This window comes from Mauremys mutica, chromosome 14, assembly GCF_020497125.1.
Source record: "Mauremys mutica isolate MM-2020 ecotype Southern chromosome 14, ASM2049712v1, whole genome shotgun sequence".
NCBI lineage: Eukaryota > Metazoa > Chordata > Testudines > Geoemydidae > Mauremys > Mauremys mutica.
The window spans coordinates 6126549-6145541 of NC_059085.1; the positions used below are offsets into that span (position 1 = coordinate 6126549).

At 62.7% G+C, this 18993-nt stretch overlaps 1 protein-coding gene across 4 annotated transcripts in view; it reads left to right on the forward strand.

The window, feature by feature from the left end:
- Window positions 1-18993, forward strand: part of FCSK (fucose kinase) — a 42914-nt gene that overhangs the window by 10218 nt on the left and 13703 nt on the right. For 3 of the 4 annotated variants that reach the window (XM_044987465.1, XM_044987464.1, XM_044987466.1), the window contains 15 exons: window positions 715-866; window positions 1516-1566; window positions 3893-4018; window positions 4448-4520; window positions 5970-6067; window positions 7926-8006; window positions 10489-10608; window positions 11584-11755; window positions 12766-12893; window positions 13405-13506; window positions 14072-14242; window positions 14631-14701; window positions 15753-16117; window positions 17300-17510; window positions 18320-18486. In XM_044987465.1, coding sequence (XP_044843400.1) covers window positions 715-866; window positions 1516-1566; window positions 3893-4018; window positions 4448-4520; window positions 5970-6067; window positions 7926-8006; window positions 10489-10608; window positions 11584-11755; window positions 12766-12893; window positions 13405-13506; window positions 14072-14242; window positions 14631-14701; window positions 15753-16117; window positions 17300-17510; window positions 18320-18486 — 2088 coding nt within the window. Of the gene's footprint in view, window positions 1-714; window positions 867-1515; window positions 1567-3892; window positions 4019-4447; window positions 4521-5969; window positions 6068-7925; window positions 8007-10488; window positions 10609-10699; window positions 11377-11583; window positions 11756-12765; window positions 12894-13404; window positions 13507-14071; window positions 14243-14630; window positions 14702-15752; window positions 16118-17299; window positions 17511-18319; window positions 18487-18993 lie in introns of those variants that run through there. The other variant, XM_044987467.1, reaches the window with a different exon arrangement.

Below are 18993 nucleotides of genomic sequence, written 5' to 3' on the forward strand. Positions count from 1 at the left end.
CTCGGGCTGCACCGCGGCTTCCCTGGGGATGGACTCAGGACAAGAGGTGGCAGTGTGTGCTGTGGCCACAGGGTGAGGTACGGGACTGTGGCTCTGTTATCAGCACAGGAGAAGGCCGCGGGTCAGCGGGCCCATGTGCTGCTCAGATGTCACATTCTCCGTGCCTGGGGGCTCAGCCTGGGGGGGGGGAGGCTTTGCCTGGCCCTGCATGGGAGACCCGGCTGCAATGGGTGGGACCTAGGCTGGACCGAGTAGCCGTGTGGCTATTGCCAGGTAGGGACCCATGTCCAGAGCTGCCTGGACTGGGGGCCTGGTCCCAGTCTGCCCTCGGTTTGGCTCCCCGGCTGTCTGGGCCCTGGAGGAGTCCAGGCTCCAGCGTGGCTGGGTGACAGGCAAAGGGAGACACGGTTCCTCGGTGCCCTGTAGTCCTGCAGCGCAGGGAGCAGCCCCCCCACTCAGAGAGGGGCTGTTTGTCTCGGGAGGGCCCTGCTTCACCCTCCACACACTGTGGCCCAGGGCTGTAGGGGGCAAGGATGAGCCTCTGCGGCTGGAGATCCCCCACCACCAGCAGACAGCAGGGGTCAGCCACGGTCTGACCCACAGAGAGGGAGCCGTGGTCCTGCAGCGCCCCCCGTCCCCAGGCTGGTCACTCAGCACATCCCTGCTCCTCCCGGTCACTCAGCGCCACCAAATGCCCCTGCTCTCGTTTGCCAGAGCTGGAGATCCGGTGGCGGCGGGGTGCGCTGGGCCCACACCCCCTCCTGCTGACTGTCGAGGACCCCGCAGCAGGCGTGGGCAGCGGTGGCGCCACCCTCAACGCCCTGCTGGTGGCAGCCGAGCACCTGAGCGCCAGAGCAGGCTGCACGGTGAGTGACGTGGCACGACGGGCTCCGGGCCGCGTCCAGGTGGCACCTGTACTGAGTAGCTGCTGGGTGTGCACCCAGATGAGCTGGCTGCGCAGCTCCAGTGCCCCCGTCTCCCTGTCCAAGGCTGTGCTGGCATTGCCCACCCTGGAGGTGCCTCCTCTCCAGCCCCCTTGCCTCCAGCCCACGGAGCTGGGAACCCCCAGTCACCCCCTCCCCCATGCCTGATTCAGCACAGGCTGGCCACCCCGTGGGCTTGGTGCCTCAGCACCATCCAGCGCCTGTGGGGACTCCCAGGTGCAGGGTGCTGTAGCAAAGCAGAGCTATAATCCCCATCGCTAGCGCGTATAGCTACCCAGGTGGGCCCAATGACCAGCCCCATGCCTGCCCACTCTTGGGGGCCATATCTGGGGAGTAGGGGCCAGCTTGCAGCATGTAGCTGCTGTGGGGAAGGGCCTGCAGCCAGGTGCCCAGATGGCGATGGCAGGAGGCACTGAGGCCTGGCTGGTAGGGTGCCCCCAGGTCTGTGGCCCCATAAAGCTGGCACAGGCTGTTCTGGGCTATAGCGTTTGCTGGAGAAGGGGACGCTGGTCAGAACTGCCCTTCCCTGGTTCCCCAGCTCGGCTAATAGGTTCCCTCTGCGCTCCTCCAGGTGGTCACCGCTGATGTCCTGCGCGAGGCCCGGATCCTTATCCTGCACATGGTGAGAGCCCAGTGGGGCAGCGAACAGGCCTGCTCTGCAGTGGTGGGCACTGTTCACCCTGCCCCTCCTCCTGGGGCTGCCAGCCTGGGGGCATCATCAACCCCAGCCTGGCTGCCGGTGACGAGTCCCCACCTGGGGGGGGTGGGACGTTGGGCTGTGCCATCCAGCTGGCACCTCCCTCATCCAAAGCTCCTACCTCCAGGGCGGATGTCACGTTACCTCCCACCATCAGCCTCTCTAGCAGCAAACCCAGCCCACCTGGCACTGAGGGGAGTGACACCCCGGCTCTGCCCCTCGGAGCATGTTGGTACCAGGGGCCGTGCAAACCATTACTAAATGCCACTGCATGTGCACGGGCCACTGCAGGTAACGTTAGTCCCAGGTAGATCTATGCGGGGGATGTAAACCCCAAAGACGCTGGGACCAGGGCGGCTGCACCCCCCACTGATAAAATCAAAGCCTCCTGGTGCATAATGAGCTGAACACGAGCTCCCAGTGCTACACTGTGGCCGAAAGGGCTAATGCGATGCTGGGATGCATAAACGGGAATCTTGAGTAGGAGCAGAGAGGTTCGTTTACCTCTGTATTCGGCGCTGGTGTGACCGGGGCTGGGATCCTGTGTCCAGTTCTGGTGTCCGCAATTCAAGAAGGATGGCGATCAATTGGAGAGGGGTCAGAGACGAGCCACAAGAATGTCTAAAGAGCTCGAAAATCTTGCATATAGTGCCAGAGCCCAGCAGCTCAGTCTGTTTAGCTTAACAAAGAGAAGGTTCAGGGGTGACTTCATCACAGTCTGTAAGTACCTGCATGGGGATCAAAGATTTAATACTGGGTCTTCAGTCTAGCAGGGAAAGGTCTAACATGATCCAGGGCTGCAATTTGAAGCTAGACAAATTCAGACTGAGACTAAGGTGTGTATTTTTGACAGTGATGGTAATTATCCGTTGTAGCAATTTACCAAGGGGCGTTGTGGATTCTCCGTCACTGTCCAGTTTTAAGCTTGGCTGTTTTTCTCAAAGCTCTGCTCTAGGGGTTATTGTGGGGCAGGCCTCTGGCCTGTGCTAACAGGAGGTCAGATTAGGGGTTATCGTGGGGCAGGTCTCTGGCCTGTGCTAACAGGAGGTCAGGTCAGATTAGGGGTTATCGTGGGGCAGGCCTCTGGCCTGTGCTAACAGGAGGTCAGATTAGGGGTTATCGTGGGGCAGGTCTCTGGCCTGTGCTAACAGGAGGTCAGATTAGGGGTTATCGTGGGGCAGGTCTCTGGCCTGTGCTAACAGGAGGTCAGATTAGGGGTTATCGTGGGGCAGGCCTCTGGCCTATGCTAACAGGAGGTCAGATCACGGATTATCATGGGGCAGGTCTCTGGCCTGTGCTAACAGGAGGTCAGATCACGGATTATCATGGGGCAGGTCTCTGGCCTGTGCTAACAGGAGGTCAGATTAGGGGTTATCGTGGGGCAGGTCTCTGGCCTGTGCTAACAGGAGGTCAGATCACAGATTATCATGGGGCAGGTTTCTGGCCTGTGCTAACAGGAGGTCAGATTAGGGGTTATTGTGGGGCAGGTCTCTGGCCTGTGCTAACAGGAAGTCAGACTAGCTGATTACAATGGTCCCTGCTGGCCTTGCAATCTGTGAATCTATATGGGGAGCTCCTTCCCTGATCTCACTGCAGTGGGAGAGCGGGTACCCAGTCGGTGCCACGGCTCTGCTTTCCTGTGGCAGCAGCTGAGGTCCCCGTGCTGCCATCCTCTGCCTTCCACGGGATGTGGATGGAGCTGTGGGACTCCTGGGCGGACGGGTCACACAATCCACATGGACCCACTGGCTGCTGGATGACATCCCCCTAAGTTGCGAGGGTCCCAGCTTTATTCCACTCCCACACATTCCACCCCGGGTCTCCCCTGCCCTCTCAGTGCAGCAGGGCGATAATCCCCTCCTAGGGCTGGCGTCTGCGGTTCTTTACATGGCACCTCTCAAAGCCACCACGCGTTTCAGTGCTGCCCCTGATCGCCAGCCCTGGACTGTCCTATCCGCAGCCTGGCTGCAGACGCAGCTGCCCATGCCTGTCCGACCAGCCCCCGCCCCGGCTCTCAGCCCAGGAAGGGGCGCACCTGCTCGCGGGGTTCCAGGCAAAGCACCCAGGGGGCATCTGCTGGGGGGTGACATTGCTGGGAGTGAGAGCCCAAAGGCCCAGAGGCCACGGCTCCTGGGTCAGAGCGGGGCTTGGGACCAAGTCTCTTCTCCACAAGGCCTCTCGCAGGACGGAGCCTGTCACCCCCTCTGCCCCGTCTGCCACTGACCAGTGCTCCGGCGCTTTCTCCCATCAGGGCCGCGACTTCCCCTTCGATGACTGCAGCCGGGCCTTCACCTGCCTCCCCGTGGAGGACCCCGATGCCCCGGCCGAAGCGCTGACCTGCAACCTGGACAGCCTGCTGGGGACCATGACGCACCAGGTCAGTGCTGGGCGGGGGCGGGAGGAGGCGCTGGCTGGGTTCCTTTAGGAGGGCAAGACTGGGCCCCATTCAGCCCAAGACCATCTCATCCTGGTCCCAGCATGCACTGCTTTCTCTCCATCCCCATCCCCATCCCCACGGCCAGGTCACACAGCACATTGGGGCCTGGGGCCTGCTAGAGAGGGACCCCTGGGCCCTTGCCCCGGGGCAATGAGGAGATCCAGCCGGGAAAAGGGTGGGCACCCCCTGCTGGTGAGGTTAGGAAGGCCAGACAGTAAATGGCTGCCCAGCTCCCTTCCGCCCCGCCCTGCGGTGTTCTGGGGTGGGGAGGGCATGTACTCCGGGCCCTGTGCTGATCTCCGGGCGCGGTGCAGCCCAGGCTCGGGTCCCAGTGGACGTCCTCACCTCCTCTTGTATGTCCCTCTGTAGCTGTGCAGGGGCTCCCCGCCGGGAGTGTGGGTCTGCAGCACCGACATGCTCCTCACCGTTCCCTTGGCAGCAGGTACGTGCTCGCCCTGCGCCGGGGGGGGGGCGGGGATCCGAATCAGAGCGGGGCACAGCTAGAGATATCAGCCCAATAGCCAAAGCCAGCCTGGGCAGGGTGCAAGGGACGGGAGGGCTCCGTGGGGCTCCAAGGTGGGATAAATCCTGCCTCTGGCACCCCACAGGGACACTGGCCTCAGCAGTCCCCAGAGGGCTTGCATTGGGTGGCAGTAGCCACTGAGAGAAGAGGCTTGGCCGACGGCTGTCCTGGCCTCTCTGTGCTGCCCCATGGAGCACAGGGCAGAACCCTCGGGAGGCTATGTCTGATGGGTGCAGCAAACGGTGCCCCGCGGGCGTGCGGCTAAGGGCAGGAGGCAGCTTGAAGCCCTTGTTCCTATGAGCTCTGGGCATGCCCTGGTGCCGCTCAGCCCCTGGCTGTGCGAGAGGTAGGACCCAGTGCTCTGATCCCCGCAGCCCGGGCTCTCCGCCTTGCAGGGACAGGTGCTGTTGGCCTGGGGACTGGCCGGAGTGATGGCCCATGTCTGCATACCATGGAGGGCCAGCCTGTCTCCCAGGCGGTCCCCAGGTGAGCGCTGAGCACCTTGTGGGTGCGTCAGGGCAGCCTGATGCGATGGGACCACCGCAGGCAAAGCAGGGTTGTGACGGCCGCCCTGCGCCTGCTCCTGCTGGGGCCCAGTGCTCCAGTCCTCCCCCTGCCTCTGTCCCGGCAGGCCTGACTCTGGCACTTCCCACCCACTGACCCACAGCAGGAGCTCTTGGTGAACGGCTGGCACTGGGAAGGGTGAAACAATTGCCCCAGCAGCCTGTGTTGTGGGGTCTGGGCTGCAGTCAGCTCCCCCCTGCCGGCAAAGTGTCTTTGGGGCAGGAACTGGAGTCCCACATCCATCGCTGCAGCAGCCTGGGGCAGGGGTATTGGTGTTAACAAAGGAGATCCCCCATATGAGGAAGGGCAAGTGACTCTGCCCCCTGGGCCAGGCCAGGGCATGGAGGGTGGTAGCTCCCATGCGCCCAGGCTGGGGCTCTCAGCTCAGTGCACCCCCAAGCTGGGCTTGTCCTGCATCCCCGTCTCGTCCAGCAAACCTGTCTGCAAACTGCCCAGGCTCAGGCCGTCCGCTGCTGAGCGCCCAGACGCCCATGCAAGCTGGGGAGCTAGAAGTGCTCAGCGTTGGCCAGGAAGCCCTGGGCAGGGGTGGGCGTTTCTGAGCTGGGTGCCTGGCGGCCCAGCTGCACATGCCTGGGGTGCAGTGGGACACATGCGTTGTGGGGCATCCATCGCGCCCACAGCTAAACAAACGTGCTCAAACCCTCCAGCTAACACGGGAGCCTTGCTTCAGTGCCGCTCCCTTAGCAATGAGCCCCCAGTCCAGCCCTGCCCGCCCTGCCAGCCCCACGGTGGGTGGGAGGTGTCCGGGCAAGGCGTGCACTGGTGTCTGCTCCTCTCTCTCAGAGATCCACTGGGAAGGGTTCCAAGGTGCCAGAGTGATCTCCGTGCCGGGGAGCGTCTCGTACGCCAGAAACCACGGCGTCTACCTCGCCGACCAGCAGGTACCCTGAGCCCAACACTTAAAGGGGCGCCGAGCCCCAGACAATGCGCTGGCCGAGCTCCCGTTCACCTCCCTTAAAGGGGCGCCGAGCCCCAGACAATGCGCTGGCCGAGCTCCCGTTCACCTCTCTTAAAGGGGCGCTGAGCCCGGGGCAGCGAACTAGCCAAGTTCTGTTTGGTACCGTTCACCTGGAGATCTCTTGCTCTGTGATTCCTCCCGTGCAGCGCCAGGAGCGTCCGGGTCGAGGGGCCCAGGACGGAGGGCCAGCCTCCCCATTCCTAGGCCACAAGCAGTGGGGAGGGAGCTGTGATCTGCCTTCCCTTTTGGGAGACTAGGCTGTCGGACAGCACGTGGCCTGCTGGAGCCACCGCCGAGGGGTGGCACAGATGTGGGGGCAGTGCCCACTGAAACGTTCTGCCCTGTGCTGCAGGAGGGCCCCTCGAGAAGCCCCAGACTCCATGGGCCGCTGACTCCCTGGCTCAGCACTGCAGAGCTGTCAGGGCCCTGTGTCTAATGCCTTTCCCCCAGGGGCTGCCCTCCAGCATCCCCCCGCTGGGCCCCAGCCTTTCCCCTGGGGGCTGTCCCCCGGCACACACACACCCCCCGGGCCTTTCCTCCGGGGGCTGTCCTCCAGCATCGCCCCTCTGGGCCAGTGGGTCCACACTCAGGGTCTGAGACAGGAGGAGGGCTGGCCTGCCCCATGGGGTTATCACTAATGTGGGTACCCTGAGCCTTTCTGAATGGGGCTCGAAAGCAGCCGGGAGAGGTGCAGGCGCTGGTGAGCCCATGGCTTGGTCCCTGGCTCTTCCCTTCAGCCAGGCCCAGATTCATAGAATCATAGAATCTCAGGGTTGGAAGGGACCTCAGGAGGTATCTAGTCCCACCCCCTGCTCAAAGCAGGACCAAACCCAACTAAATCATCCCAGCCAGGGCTTTGTCAAGCCTGACCTTAAAAACCTCTAAGGAAGATTGCGCCCCCTGCTGCTCGCTAGAGGCCTGTGAGCTGAGCCAGCCACTGCCTGGCCCACTCCGGCTCTGCTAACTCCCCCGCGGCTTCCCATGCAGGCTTGGGGAACTGCCTCCCGAGCGGGCTTCTCTGCGGCTCCCCAAGGGCGCCCGGCCCAGCATCGCACTCGGGCGCGGGCCTCTTGACCGCGCTCAGCAGTGAGTTCAGGACGTGCCTCGAAGCCTGGGAGGGCCTTGCTGGAGGGGAGTGACACTGAGCCAGCGGGGAAGGCTCCATTCTCCATTGCCGATTCCCTAGACCCCCCGGCTCCTGCACATGGGATCTACTGTGAGGTTCGAGCAGGAGCCCTGGAACTCTGGGATAGGCGCTGGGGAGCAGCACTCATGGGCACAGAGCGGGGGCAGGCGAATGGGCTCCCAGGGGGGAGGGAAGGCCAGCCAGATCTCCACTTGGATGCCTCAGCACCACGTCCAGGGGGGCACCTGACCCCAAGCTGGCATGTGTGATGAGTTACCAGGGTGCAGGATGGCAGCAGCACTCCAGGAAGGGAAGGACACAGGCTCTAAGTGAACCAGCTACCCCCCAGGGAACTGAGGCAGCTGGGTCCTGCCCACGGGGTGCTTTGGGGACTGGCATGCTAGGCCCGCCCATCCCCCTAACAGCCCTGCTGTGTGTGAGGCCCATCTCTGGCACACGGTGCCCTGCCCCGGAGCTCGGGCTGCTCCCAGTATCAGGAGAGGCTGGGAGGCAGATGGCCAAGTCTCTAGATTGGTGACCCGCAAGGTGGCAGGATCCATTAACCAGCTCTGGCCATTCCCTGGCTGCTTTGCTGAATTGCACAAGGCACCTGGGAGCTGCTGCCTGGAGTTAACAGGTGCCATTCCTCTTGCAGGGATTCGTGCGTGACATCATCTACCAAGGCCCGGCGGCCCGGATCCAGGAGTGCGCTGGGCCGGACGGGAAAGTGCCGCTGGTACATCCGCTCATTGGTTAATGAGGATCTCGCGCCAGGGCAGCAGACTGGGAGGAAGGGCTGTGTAACTCGGCCAGGTGAAGGGGTGTAGCTGGGGTGGGGGGTGCTGCATGAAGCAGGAAGTCTCTGGATTAACGAGCATAGGCAGATCCTGGCTGCCGTAGATGCTGCTAGGGGTAATGATTGCACTCGTCCCTAGAGACCTCAACCAGGATCCAAACACACAGCGAGAGATGGTCCCTTCCCACCCAACTAGAACCTAGGTCCTTCCAATCTGGTGCTCCATCCACTAGGCCTGACTGTCCTCCCAGTTAGGGGAGCTGCTATAGCGGGCAGGTAAAACCGGGGCTCCGACGCGACGTAGGGCTAGTGGGAATGGCCTGCAATAGGGCGTCGGGGGCAGTTCCTGTTTACTAATGTGTTGGGACACTGAGTACGAAGGCCAGTCAGAGGAGGAGGCTTTGAGCCAGGACTCCTGGGTTCTACTCCAGCCTCTGCCATTGACTTGCTGGATGCCCTTGGATGAGTCACTCCCCTCCTTGCACTGCACTGGAATGGCACCAGCCTGCTGGGGTGGACAGGAGAGGTTACCACGCTGACACATGCATGTGTCACGGGCCCATGTGGAGAGAGATGCCGAGTGTGACACACAGCTGCAGAGAGGAGCAGTGGCTTGCCCCCGGAGAGCTGGCACTCGGGCCTGTCGAGAAGTAACGGCCCAGCTGGAGCTGGAGGAACGGCTGGGGAGCTCTGCCGCCGGGTGTATTGGGGAAGCGGTTGGGTTCGGCGCTGCCCTGCTGGCTTTGTTAGGGTCAGACCAGCTGTGAATCTGGCCCTGCCTCGCAGACCTGAGCCTTAGCCACACGGGTCAGATCCAGCTCTGACCTTCCCTGGAGTCTGCTTCGGTCCTGCCCAGAGGAAATGCAGGGCTGTCCCTGGGCGAGCTCCCTGCTAATCCTGCTCCTGCTGGGGGGGCCGGAGAGAGAGCCAGATGTTACAGGCGAGGGTACCATGGGGTGCCTGCTGCCTGAGCTGACCGAGCCATGCCACCCCAGGGGAGGGGGACCAGAGAGCAAGAGTGAAAAATCAGGAGGGGGTGGGGGTGGGGTAATAGGCACCTGTATAAGACAAAGCCCCGAATATCGGGACTGTCCCTATAAAATCAGGACATCTGGTCACTCTGCCGCAGGGAGACAGCACCAGCCCTTTTAGAGACAGTCTGCAGCCCAGACAGGGGAGCGACTGTGCCCCTGGCCTGGGGCAGGATCTACCTCACAGCCTCCTCCCAAGCTGAAGGCACCATGGGCTTGTGCTTCCAAAACTGCCCCATGAGCCGAAGGGGAGTTGCCACCAGCAGGGCAGGATTAAGGCAGGGGCTTTAGGGGCTGCAGCCCGAGGCCCCAGCTCAAGGGGGCACCCCACAAAACGAAATCACAGGCAGGGATCCCCGGGGTGCACAGGCTGCCTGCCCTGGCCCCACACCGCTCCCAGAAGCAGTTGGCTGCTGACGCATCTCTGTGGCCACTGGCAGGGGTGGAGGGGAGGCGGCTCCATGCACTGCCCCCACTCCCAGCACCGTCCCCGCAGCTCCCATTGTCTGGGAACCAGGGGTGGCGCTTGTGGACGTGGGCAGCCCACAGAGCCACGCTGTCCCCCTCCCTGCAGGGGTGCGCAGAGACGTGCCAGCAGCCAGCCGCTTCCGGGAGTGGCGTGGGGCCAGGGCAGGCAGGCAGCCTGCCTGAGCCCTGCTGCGCTGCCGGCCGGGAGCCGCCTGTGGTAAGTGCCTCCCGGCCAGAGCCTGCACCCCATGCCCCCTCCTGCACCCAAACTCCCTCCCAGACCACTCACACTCTCCTGCACCCCAACACTGCACCAGCCCGGAGCTCTCTCCCACACCCAAACCCCTTCCCGGAGCTCCCTCCACCCAAACCCCTTCCCAGACCCCGCACCCCGTCCTGCACCACAATCCTCTGCCCCAGCCCGGAGCCCCCTCCTGCACCCAAACCCCTTCCCAGACCCCGCACCCCGTCCTGCACCACAATCCCCTGCCCCAGCCCGGAGCCCCCTCCTGCACCCAAACCCCTTCCCAGACCCCGCACCCCGTCCTGCACCACAATCCCCTGCCCCAGCCCGGAGCCCCCTCCTGCACCCAAACCCCTTCCCAGACCCCGCACCCCGTCCTGCACCACAATCCCCTGCCCCAGATCAGAATCCCCCTCCTGCACCAAACTCCCTCCCAGGAAAAAGACTTGTGTACAGGGGCCCCACAAAATCTAATAGCCGTTGACCCACAGGAGAGTTACTCTGGCCACCAGCCACCGCCGGCAGAAGGGGTTAGTATCGGTAACTCTAGGGGGTGACATAATCACACACCAACGCGCAGGCGAGAGTCTGCCCACTAGAGGCAGCAGTGAGCAGCAGGGATGCTCTGCATGGTTCCCAGTTGGCAGTGACATCCCACCCAGCCAGCTCTTGGTTTCAGGTGTGCGGGGTCGTCTTCTTCTCCTCGGAGACCGCAGAGCAGCTCCTGGCCACGCACGTCATCCCTCCTCTGGATGCCTGCACCTACCTGGGCCTGGATTCGGGGGCCCAGCCCATCCAGGTGATGCTCTCAGCCGTTCGCCAGCAGCGGTGCTGAAGGGATCCCCTCATTGTGCCATCTGGTGCCAGCCACCCTCTCCATAGCTGTCTAAAGCAGTGCCAGGGCAATCAGCCCTTCCTTCCCCCCTGCCCCCAGCAGATGGGTCTGCTGGCACAGGGGCAGTGGGAGGCCCTGGAACCAAGGGTTAAATCAGCCCACGCTGGCGTCGGGTGACCAGCAGGGGGCACTCTGTGCATGTGCAGCATCATGGCTGATCGGACCTCCCCAACTCCCTGTGGTGGAAACTTCTCTGCACCCCACGCCCCAGCCGAGCAGCAGGGTGTCCCCGGACAGGGCTCTAACTCTCGTCTGCCGTGCAGGGAGCCGGGTCTCCGGGAGTGCTGCGGAGGCAGCACAGAGCTCTGGGGCCCGTTTGATCACTGCACGCCAGAGCTCCAGGGAACCCCCCGTCCTGTGCTCCAGACCCCACACAGCAGCGCGAGCTCCCCCTGCCACCTTCTCCCCACGGGGCTGGCCCGGGACTGTCCTGGGGAAAGTGAGACAGGCCCTACCCCTGCCCTCCATCCCGCCAGGCCTGGGGCTGAGGACGGAAGTCATCCTACTCGCCCTTTGCCCAGGGAGGGGCAGGGCAGAGAGATGCCTGCGGTCTGTGGCAGCCATCTTGCTCCAGTCACACAGCTCCTGAACCAGCCAGTGCCAGCTTCTCTTGCCATTCCAAGGGCCAGGTGCTGCGCCGTCCCAAACCCTGCTCATTGGCACAGCCTCAGGGTCTGTCACCCCTTTTCTTTTGTCCTCCCTTGGAATCCCCAACCCCAGGAGCCCTGCCCCTCCCTGGCACCCCCCCTCCACAGTGCTGTCCCCACTGTATCCAGTGTGAGGCCCACCCAGTGCAGACACGCTGCAGTCAGTCTCCAGCCTGTGGGTCAGGGCTGGAGGGCACAGACTGAGCGTTTCCCGTTCTCTGCCTCCCCCCAGCTGTCCCTGTTCTTCGATATCGTGCTCTGCATGGCCGATGGGGTGACGGAGGAGGACTTTGTGACCGGCAGGACCCGGGAGGTGGGCAGCGGCCATGCCAAGGGGGCGGCGGCACTGAGGAGCGCCCGCTCCGTGCTGTGGAAGGCCCTCCATGCCATCCCTCTCAGCATGGGTGAGTGTGACCGCCCCGAGCGCTGCCCCAGCCCCCCATGCCCCTCCCCCCCCGGCTAGAGCTCTCTGGGGCCTTGGTAGCCACCCAGTGTCCCAGCAGATGTTCCTTGGCTGGTATCTTGCCAAGGAATTTGGGATAGTCTCTAAAGACACCGGCGGCCCTGTTTCCTCCCCCGCCGTTCCTCCGAGGACTGTTACAACTCAGAAGCCAGGCAGGTTTAGTCCTGGTCGGTGTGTGGCACCACCACAGTGGAGCTGGCAACTGTGCTCGTTAGAAACAGGACATGGCTGGTCCAAAAGACTCTATGGTTGCTGGGGAGACGCGGGCCGTCAAGGGGTGCTTTGTTAGTATATTGAGGATTGTTGGCACGTTTCCGTCAGTCCAGGGTCAATGCCCAGCATGGTGCTAGGGGGCACTGTGCCCTGAGGGCATGCCCTGGCAGCGTGTCGCTGGGGTCGCCAGCCACCTTTCTGTAAGTAAAAGCAGGGCCCTGGCCTGCCAGGGGTCATTAAAGGAGCCTCAGGAGGGTAAGCAAGAACTGGCTGCTTGGCTTGTATAACTTCAGAGCCTCGTCATCTAACCCACTGGGGGGCTTCCAAGGGCCCCAGCGGGGCTGGGGGCGCGAGGGGTGCACACGTCCCTGCCACGCCCTGGCTGGCTGCCACACGGTGTTTGGACTCTGCGCTCGGCATCTCCCTCCGACCTCCTCCCTCAGCTCGCGCGTGTGATGCCGAGTTTGCTCCTCGAGATCTCGTTGGTGGGCGTCAGCCACCAGTCACAGCCAAGGTGCCAGGGCCGATCCCTTTGGTCTCCCGCTGGGCGAGCCCCCCCCTGCGCTCTGGCCTGGGTTCAGTCCAGCACCCACCCTGCTGGGTGGTGCCCGGATCAGAGTGCTCCTACCCCTCCCCTCCCCACCCTGATGGGCCCCTGGTGCCTGCCAGGCCCCCGTCCCAGACCCCGGAGATCTGGCAGTGCATTAATGGTGTTGCCTCTCTCCCCTTTCCCGGCAGCGTGTATACCTGACGGTTGCTATGACTACATGACTATGGCCGCTAGCGACCACATCCACAACCTGACGCTTCGCACCAGCTCCGCCAACGCCCTCCCCTTCTGCAAAGTGGCGCATTCCCACATAGATGTAGGTACCTCCCTTCCCAGTCCCCCACTTGCCCCTCCCCCGGCATCTCCTTTCCTGCCCCCACTGCCCTGGGGCGCCAGTGGCATCTGGGCCATGTCACCTGACCCTGCTCTGAGACAGCATAGCGGGAAAGGCGCCAGCACCGTCTACACTACTACCCCATCCCTGTGGGAGAGGCAGTGTAGCCTGCTGGGTAGGGCACTGTCCTGCGGGTTGGGAGACTTGGGCTGTGTTCCCAGCCTGGTCTTGGACCTGCTGGGTAACCTTGGGCAAGTCATTGCCCTTTGCTGGGCCTCAGTTTCCCCTCCCCCCCTTGTGTCTGAGTTGGCTGCTGTCAGCTGTTTGGCGCAGGGCTGCATCTGCTTGGAGCCTCTGGTGCTCCCCTAACCCTCCATCAGTGCCACCTCCATGCGGGACCTTCAGCGAGTGCTCAGTACTTCTCCTCAGCTCCCTCTGCCCCGCCGGGCTCCTCTCCCCCACTCCTGAGCGCTGGTTCCTTCTGTTCCCGCAGCAGCCCCAGCTCCTGGAGGACGGCTGCTCCATCACCAACAGCCTGCTGGAAGGAGCCGTGCGGGTGGAGCCTGGAAGCGTTCTCCAGCACTGCCACCTGCAGGTACAGTGCCCTCCCCAGGCCCGCTCACTCGGCTGGGTCCCTGGGGGCCATGTGCTTCCCAGGCACGGGGCTGGATCACCCTATGGCTTTGGACTCTCGCTCTAACCCAGCCTGGGGCCTGGCTGCTGGGGTCCCCTCCCTCTGCATGTTCAGGCCCAGGTAGATCCTGTGTCTCTTCCCCCAGTCTCTTCAGCACACCCGCCCCAGCTCCAGCCCCTGCTCCTCTCCCGATTCGTGACCTTGTGGCCAGGGGCTCCAGGGAGTGAATGCAGGACTCCCACAATATCCCCCATTGCTAGATTTTACCAGTGACCATCTCTGCCCCTTCCCCCACTCCCCTGGCCTTGCCACTATTCAAAGTGCGGCTGTATGGTGTGGAATTGAAAGTCTTTCTGAGTCTTCAGCTCCCTCTGGGAGTCCCCGGTGCAGGAGGGCGCCTGGAGACCACCATGATGGGCTGGTTGTGACTAGATTAGAGGGAGGGGCTTCCCAGAGCTCTGATGGGGGTGGGGATCTCCAGCACCGCCCCGCGTTTCTGGAGCGGCCCATTTTGTCGCCCTCCCAGGGACCCTTGCAGATAGGCTCTGGGTGCCTCCTCACGGGGCTGGACGTCTCCTCCTCGCCTGCCCTGCAGCGCTGCCGGCTGCGTGACGTGGTCCTGCAGGGGCACGCCATCCGGCTGCGGGACGTGCTGCGCCAGGTGTTCACCCTGACCGGGTGCCACGACGACTGGCAGGTGCGATCTGAGACCGGGCGGGGAGCTGTCCGGGAGCTCTGAGGGTCATGTGACTTCAGTGAACAGTCACACCTACAGGCTGCCCACCATCTGTGTTTCCCCCGGTGCGGGGCCCTGCTGGGGGTGCCTGGGGGGAGGAACATTCCCCTATGAGGGTGCAGAGGGGACCGTCTGCCAAGGAAATGGGGCACAGGGGGCCACCCGTGGGGACTGAGTGCTCTGGGGGAGGAGCGAAGGCCAGGGACGCTGCCCTGGCTCCCTGAGAGCCAGTGCGGGGTTAACATAGGGCCTGCCGCCAGGAGAGGGCAGAGATTAACCCACAGCGGTGGTGCGAGTCCTGTCCCCTTCTAACCCCACTTCTCACTGGCTCCTCTCTCCCCCCTCCTAGAGCCCTGCCGGGGAGGCCGGCACCTACCTGAACGTGCCCTGGGCTGAGTTCTTCCACAGGACGGGGATACGGTACGTACCAAACAGGCTGGGCAGAGAAGGGTCCCGGATAGGGCACAGAGTGAGCCAAGAGCAACTGCTTTCCTCCCCTGCATTGCGCCCTGGCCTCTGCTCGGCTGAGACCTGGGAAACTCGCTCTGTAATGGAAAGGGGCGGAGAGGAGCTGCCTGATGCACTGGCCTCCAGCTCCTGGGGGCCCAGTGGGATAGAGTGAGACTACATGAAGCCAGCACCCTAAAGCAACCTCTCCTGCAAGAGGCTAGGACGAGCTAGCTGGGAGCTTCCCCACGTAACCAGCACGTGTATCTACAGCGCCTCCTGCTGGGAGAGGCTGGCAGGGCAGGAGCTGTGCGCCCCTCACAGCTGGTCTCCTTAGAGCAGGGGTAGGCAACCTATGGCACACGTGCCGAAGGCAGCACATGAGCTGATTTTCAGTGGCACTCACACTGCCCAGGTTGTGGCATTTTAATTTAATTTTAAATGAAGCTTCTTAAACATTTTTAAAACCTTATTTACTTTACATACAACAATAGTTTAGTTATATATTATAGTCATAGAAAGAGACCTAAAAACATTAAAATGTATGACTGGCACGTGAAACCTTAAATTGGAGTGAATAAATGAAGACTCGGCACAGCACTGCTGACAGGTTGCTGACCCCTGCCTTAGAGCATCTCCCTCCAGCTGGCCGAGGAAGAGGCTATAGTGGTTCTGCTGACTCCTGCTTTCAGTCTGGATGGAGGAGGCTCCAGCCCAGCAGTGCAGAATGGGGACAGGGCAGCGGCTGTCCTCCGAAACTTGCGGCCAGTCATCCTGGGCACGGGGCTGTCCAGCCGGTGAGGAGGCAGCAGAGAGCTGACAGGAGCTTCAGCTCCATGCTCCCCTCTCCCTGTGCCTTAGGGAGGTGCAGGCCTCTCAGGATCTGCTTTCCCTGGGGCAGAACTGAGGCTCTTTTTGTAGGTGGGGAGGCCAGAGGGGCAGGTGACCACTGCCTAGGCCTCCTGCCCCTGTTGCACATGGCCGCGTGGTGCCCACTCTCTGAGACTGCTTCTCACTCCGGCAGGGAGGGGGATCTCTGGGGCTCCGAGGTCCCGCGGAGGAGCCGCTGCCTGCTGAACGCCCGCCTCTTCCCCGTTCTGCACGCTGCCGAGCCCCTGGGGGTCCAGGACGTGCTGTGGTTCCTGGGCTCCCAGGAGGGCGAGGGGCTGGGGCAGTGGCGAGCCTCGTGGCGCATGTCCTGGGAGCAGTTGGTGATGTGCCTAGACCAGGAGGCGGAGCTGGCGTCCCGCCGGGCGCTCTTCTTCCGCCAGGCACAGGGCAAGCTACGCAGGGTGCTGCTGGAGCACAGGGACTGCAGCCTCCTGCCACTGATCCGCACCGCCGTCAACGAGGGCTACCAGGATGCTGTGCTGAGCACTCTGGACCAGGGTGAGAGCTGGGCGGGCGGCTGCCTGTGGCTGCATGTGACCTTCGTGTCAGCCACACGTGCTGCTCTGGGCCGTCAGGATGCAGACTCCAGCCCTACGGTGATTTAGCCCCTGTGCAGGCCCACGAGTGCTGGTGGATTTGGGCACTGGTGGGGACCCCTGAACATGGCCAGTCACTCTCCCTTGCTAAGCCGGCTGTGCAGCCCTTACAGCGGCCAGGGGACTAGTCACTGGGATGTCAGCCCAGAGGCCCGCGGATTCCATCTTTGCGGATCACACTGTGCGTCTCTGAGTCCCTCCTGCTGTCTTTGCAGTTGGCTACAGGCCGTTCTCCATCCCCTGTGTAATGCCAGGTCCCAGACAGCTGTACGGACTGCGCCACAGTCCCTTCCCCCTCCCCTGCCATGCACTCACTTCTGGAGAGGAATGTGGCTGCTTTGAACATCCCTCAGGCACGTGGCTTATGGAGGCTGCCGGAGGGCAGAGTTTCCTCCCATTCTTGCTAGCGAAGCCGTGTGGAAGCCAAAGCCTGAGCGCACTTTCCGTTGTGGCAGACAGCGGGTTTCCAGCTACTCTGGCCTCTGGCTATGAGCGGGCGGAGCATGCTGGGTAACAACATGCAAATAACTAGCGCCAAGCAACTCTCTTCTGCTCCTGGAATTGCCAGGCCCTGCGGGCTTTGGGAAGTGGAACTGGGCTTGCCCTGGCGAGGTGGGCTACCAGAGCCTAGGTCCATTGAAGGTGTGTGGCAGGAAGGTGCCGGCTTGAGTGCCTCTATCTCCAGAACAGGCACTGCACTGGCATTGGCAGTGCCAGCTTCTGTCAGCTGCCCCAGCTCAGTGCCCCACCCCCGGTTAGCACGAGGGAGGGAGTTCACTCCATGCCTCATTCAGCCCTTGGATCCACCCAAGGTAGTCAACGAGGGAGTTGATGATGATGGGTCATTGGATGTGGGCACTGGGCTGAGACCCAGCAAACTCATTCCACTCAGGGACACGGGGGCATGCTCTGGTTCAGGACAACTGTAGATAAGTGGCTGGAGAGGCTTTGGGGCAGAGGAAGACGGTAACTTTCATGCTAGATGAGGAGGGATAAAATCCTGCCGTGGACAGCGGCTCTCTAAGGCTCCAGGCTGCTGGGCCGTGACTGGCTGCCGCTCTGATGGCTTCCTTTTCCTTCACAGTGGCATCTGTTGCCGCTGACCCTGGGGTGGCAGCCCGGGCTCTCGCCTGCATCGCCGATGTGCTGGGCTGCATGGCCAAAGGGGATGGGGGCTTACGGAGCGGGCCGGCCGCCAACCGGGAGTGGGCCCTGGCCTTCCAGCAGCTGGAGAGAGGCGACATCGCTGAGGGAGTGAAGGCGCTCGCCAAAGAGAGGAGGAAATGGCTGGGCAGGTATGGCTGGACGGACTGGGCTGCTGGGCCCTTGGTGCCCGGGAGCCAGTGGGGGTGGCAGAGTTGTTGTGTTGGGGGCTGTGGTGCTGGGCTCGCCCCCCTGAATGGACCGGGGTTCCCACAGGGTCTGCAGGGATGTCACCACCTTTTCGCCACATTTCCAGCCCTGTCTCATGGCCTTTCTGCAGTGAGCAGTGGGGTTTGCTGAGAGGTCTCAGGGCTGTCAGCTATCCACTGACAGACTGGCCTGATCCTCCCCCCCAGGTGGGGGACTGTTTGCCTCTCCCCACCAGCAGCTTGGGTCCCAGGTAGGGTGACCAGACAGCAAATGTGAAAAATTGGGACGTGGCAGGGGAGGTAATAAGATCCTATATAAGAAAAAGACCCAAAAATCGGGACTGTCCCTATAAAATTGGGACATCTGGTCACCCTAGTCCCAGGTCCTGCTGAAAACCCATAAACTCTCCAGCTGATGCTAAGGACACTGCTGGGCATGAGCCCCGTGTCTGCAGGGGGTTTTGTGCTGGGCTGGCTGATGTTCCTGGCATCTCCATCTCTGCAGCCCTGGACTGTGGCTGGCAGATCGGCTAAGGACCCAGCTACACACCAGGTGGTCAGTAACCATGACAACCTGTGCCAAAGGCCAACACGGGCACCACTGCCGTCCTGTGGCCAGTCGAGCGTGTTTCTGCTCAGTGTTGCCAGAGCTGCTAACTGTGGCCGTGCCGCTGGCATCCCAGGAGAAAGACCACTCCGATGGTGCCCTCTGCCAGCTGGTGAGCGGTGCCCGTCTCCCCCTGCCGTTTCAGGCCGGCGCTGCTGGTGAGGGCCGCCCGGCACTACGAGGGGGCCGAGCAGATCCTGATCCGCCAGGCTGTGATGTCGGCGTGCCGGTTCATCAGCGTCAGGCGGGAGGAGCCCCCTCCTGTCGGTCACTGGGTGCTGGTGGAGTGCCCTGCCCGGATAGACGTCTCTGGTGAGCACCTCTGGGTGGGAGCAGCTTCCATCGGCCCCAGTTCAAGGGCTTTCTCTTCTGGCCTGGCCACCACTGGGGCAGGCCCTAGGCTCTGTCCCAGGGCAGGGCTGGGGCTGCGGGGAGCCCTGGTGTGAAGGGAGCAGCGCCCAGGTGGTGGACAGCACTGGTTGTAAAGGGGCACATGCCTCGCCGACCGCCATTCCCTGGCAGCTGAGCTCCAGCAATGCACCGCCACAGCAAGCAGCAGCTGCCACGGGAATATGGTTGAACGCCCGTGCCAGGCTCAGCACTTCCGGGCCCCACACAGACCAGGCCGGCCCTGTCCGGAGAGGGCTTGGGGCAGGAGGTTTCCTGGGTTCATACACATCTGTTTAAGGTGTCTCACAGGAGGGTGGCTTGTGGATGCTGCCGTTAGAATCATAGAATTCAAGATCAGAAGGGACCATTATGATCATCTAGTCTGACCTCCTGCAAGATGCAGGCCACATTAGCCGATCTACCCACTCT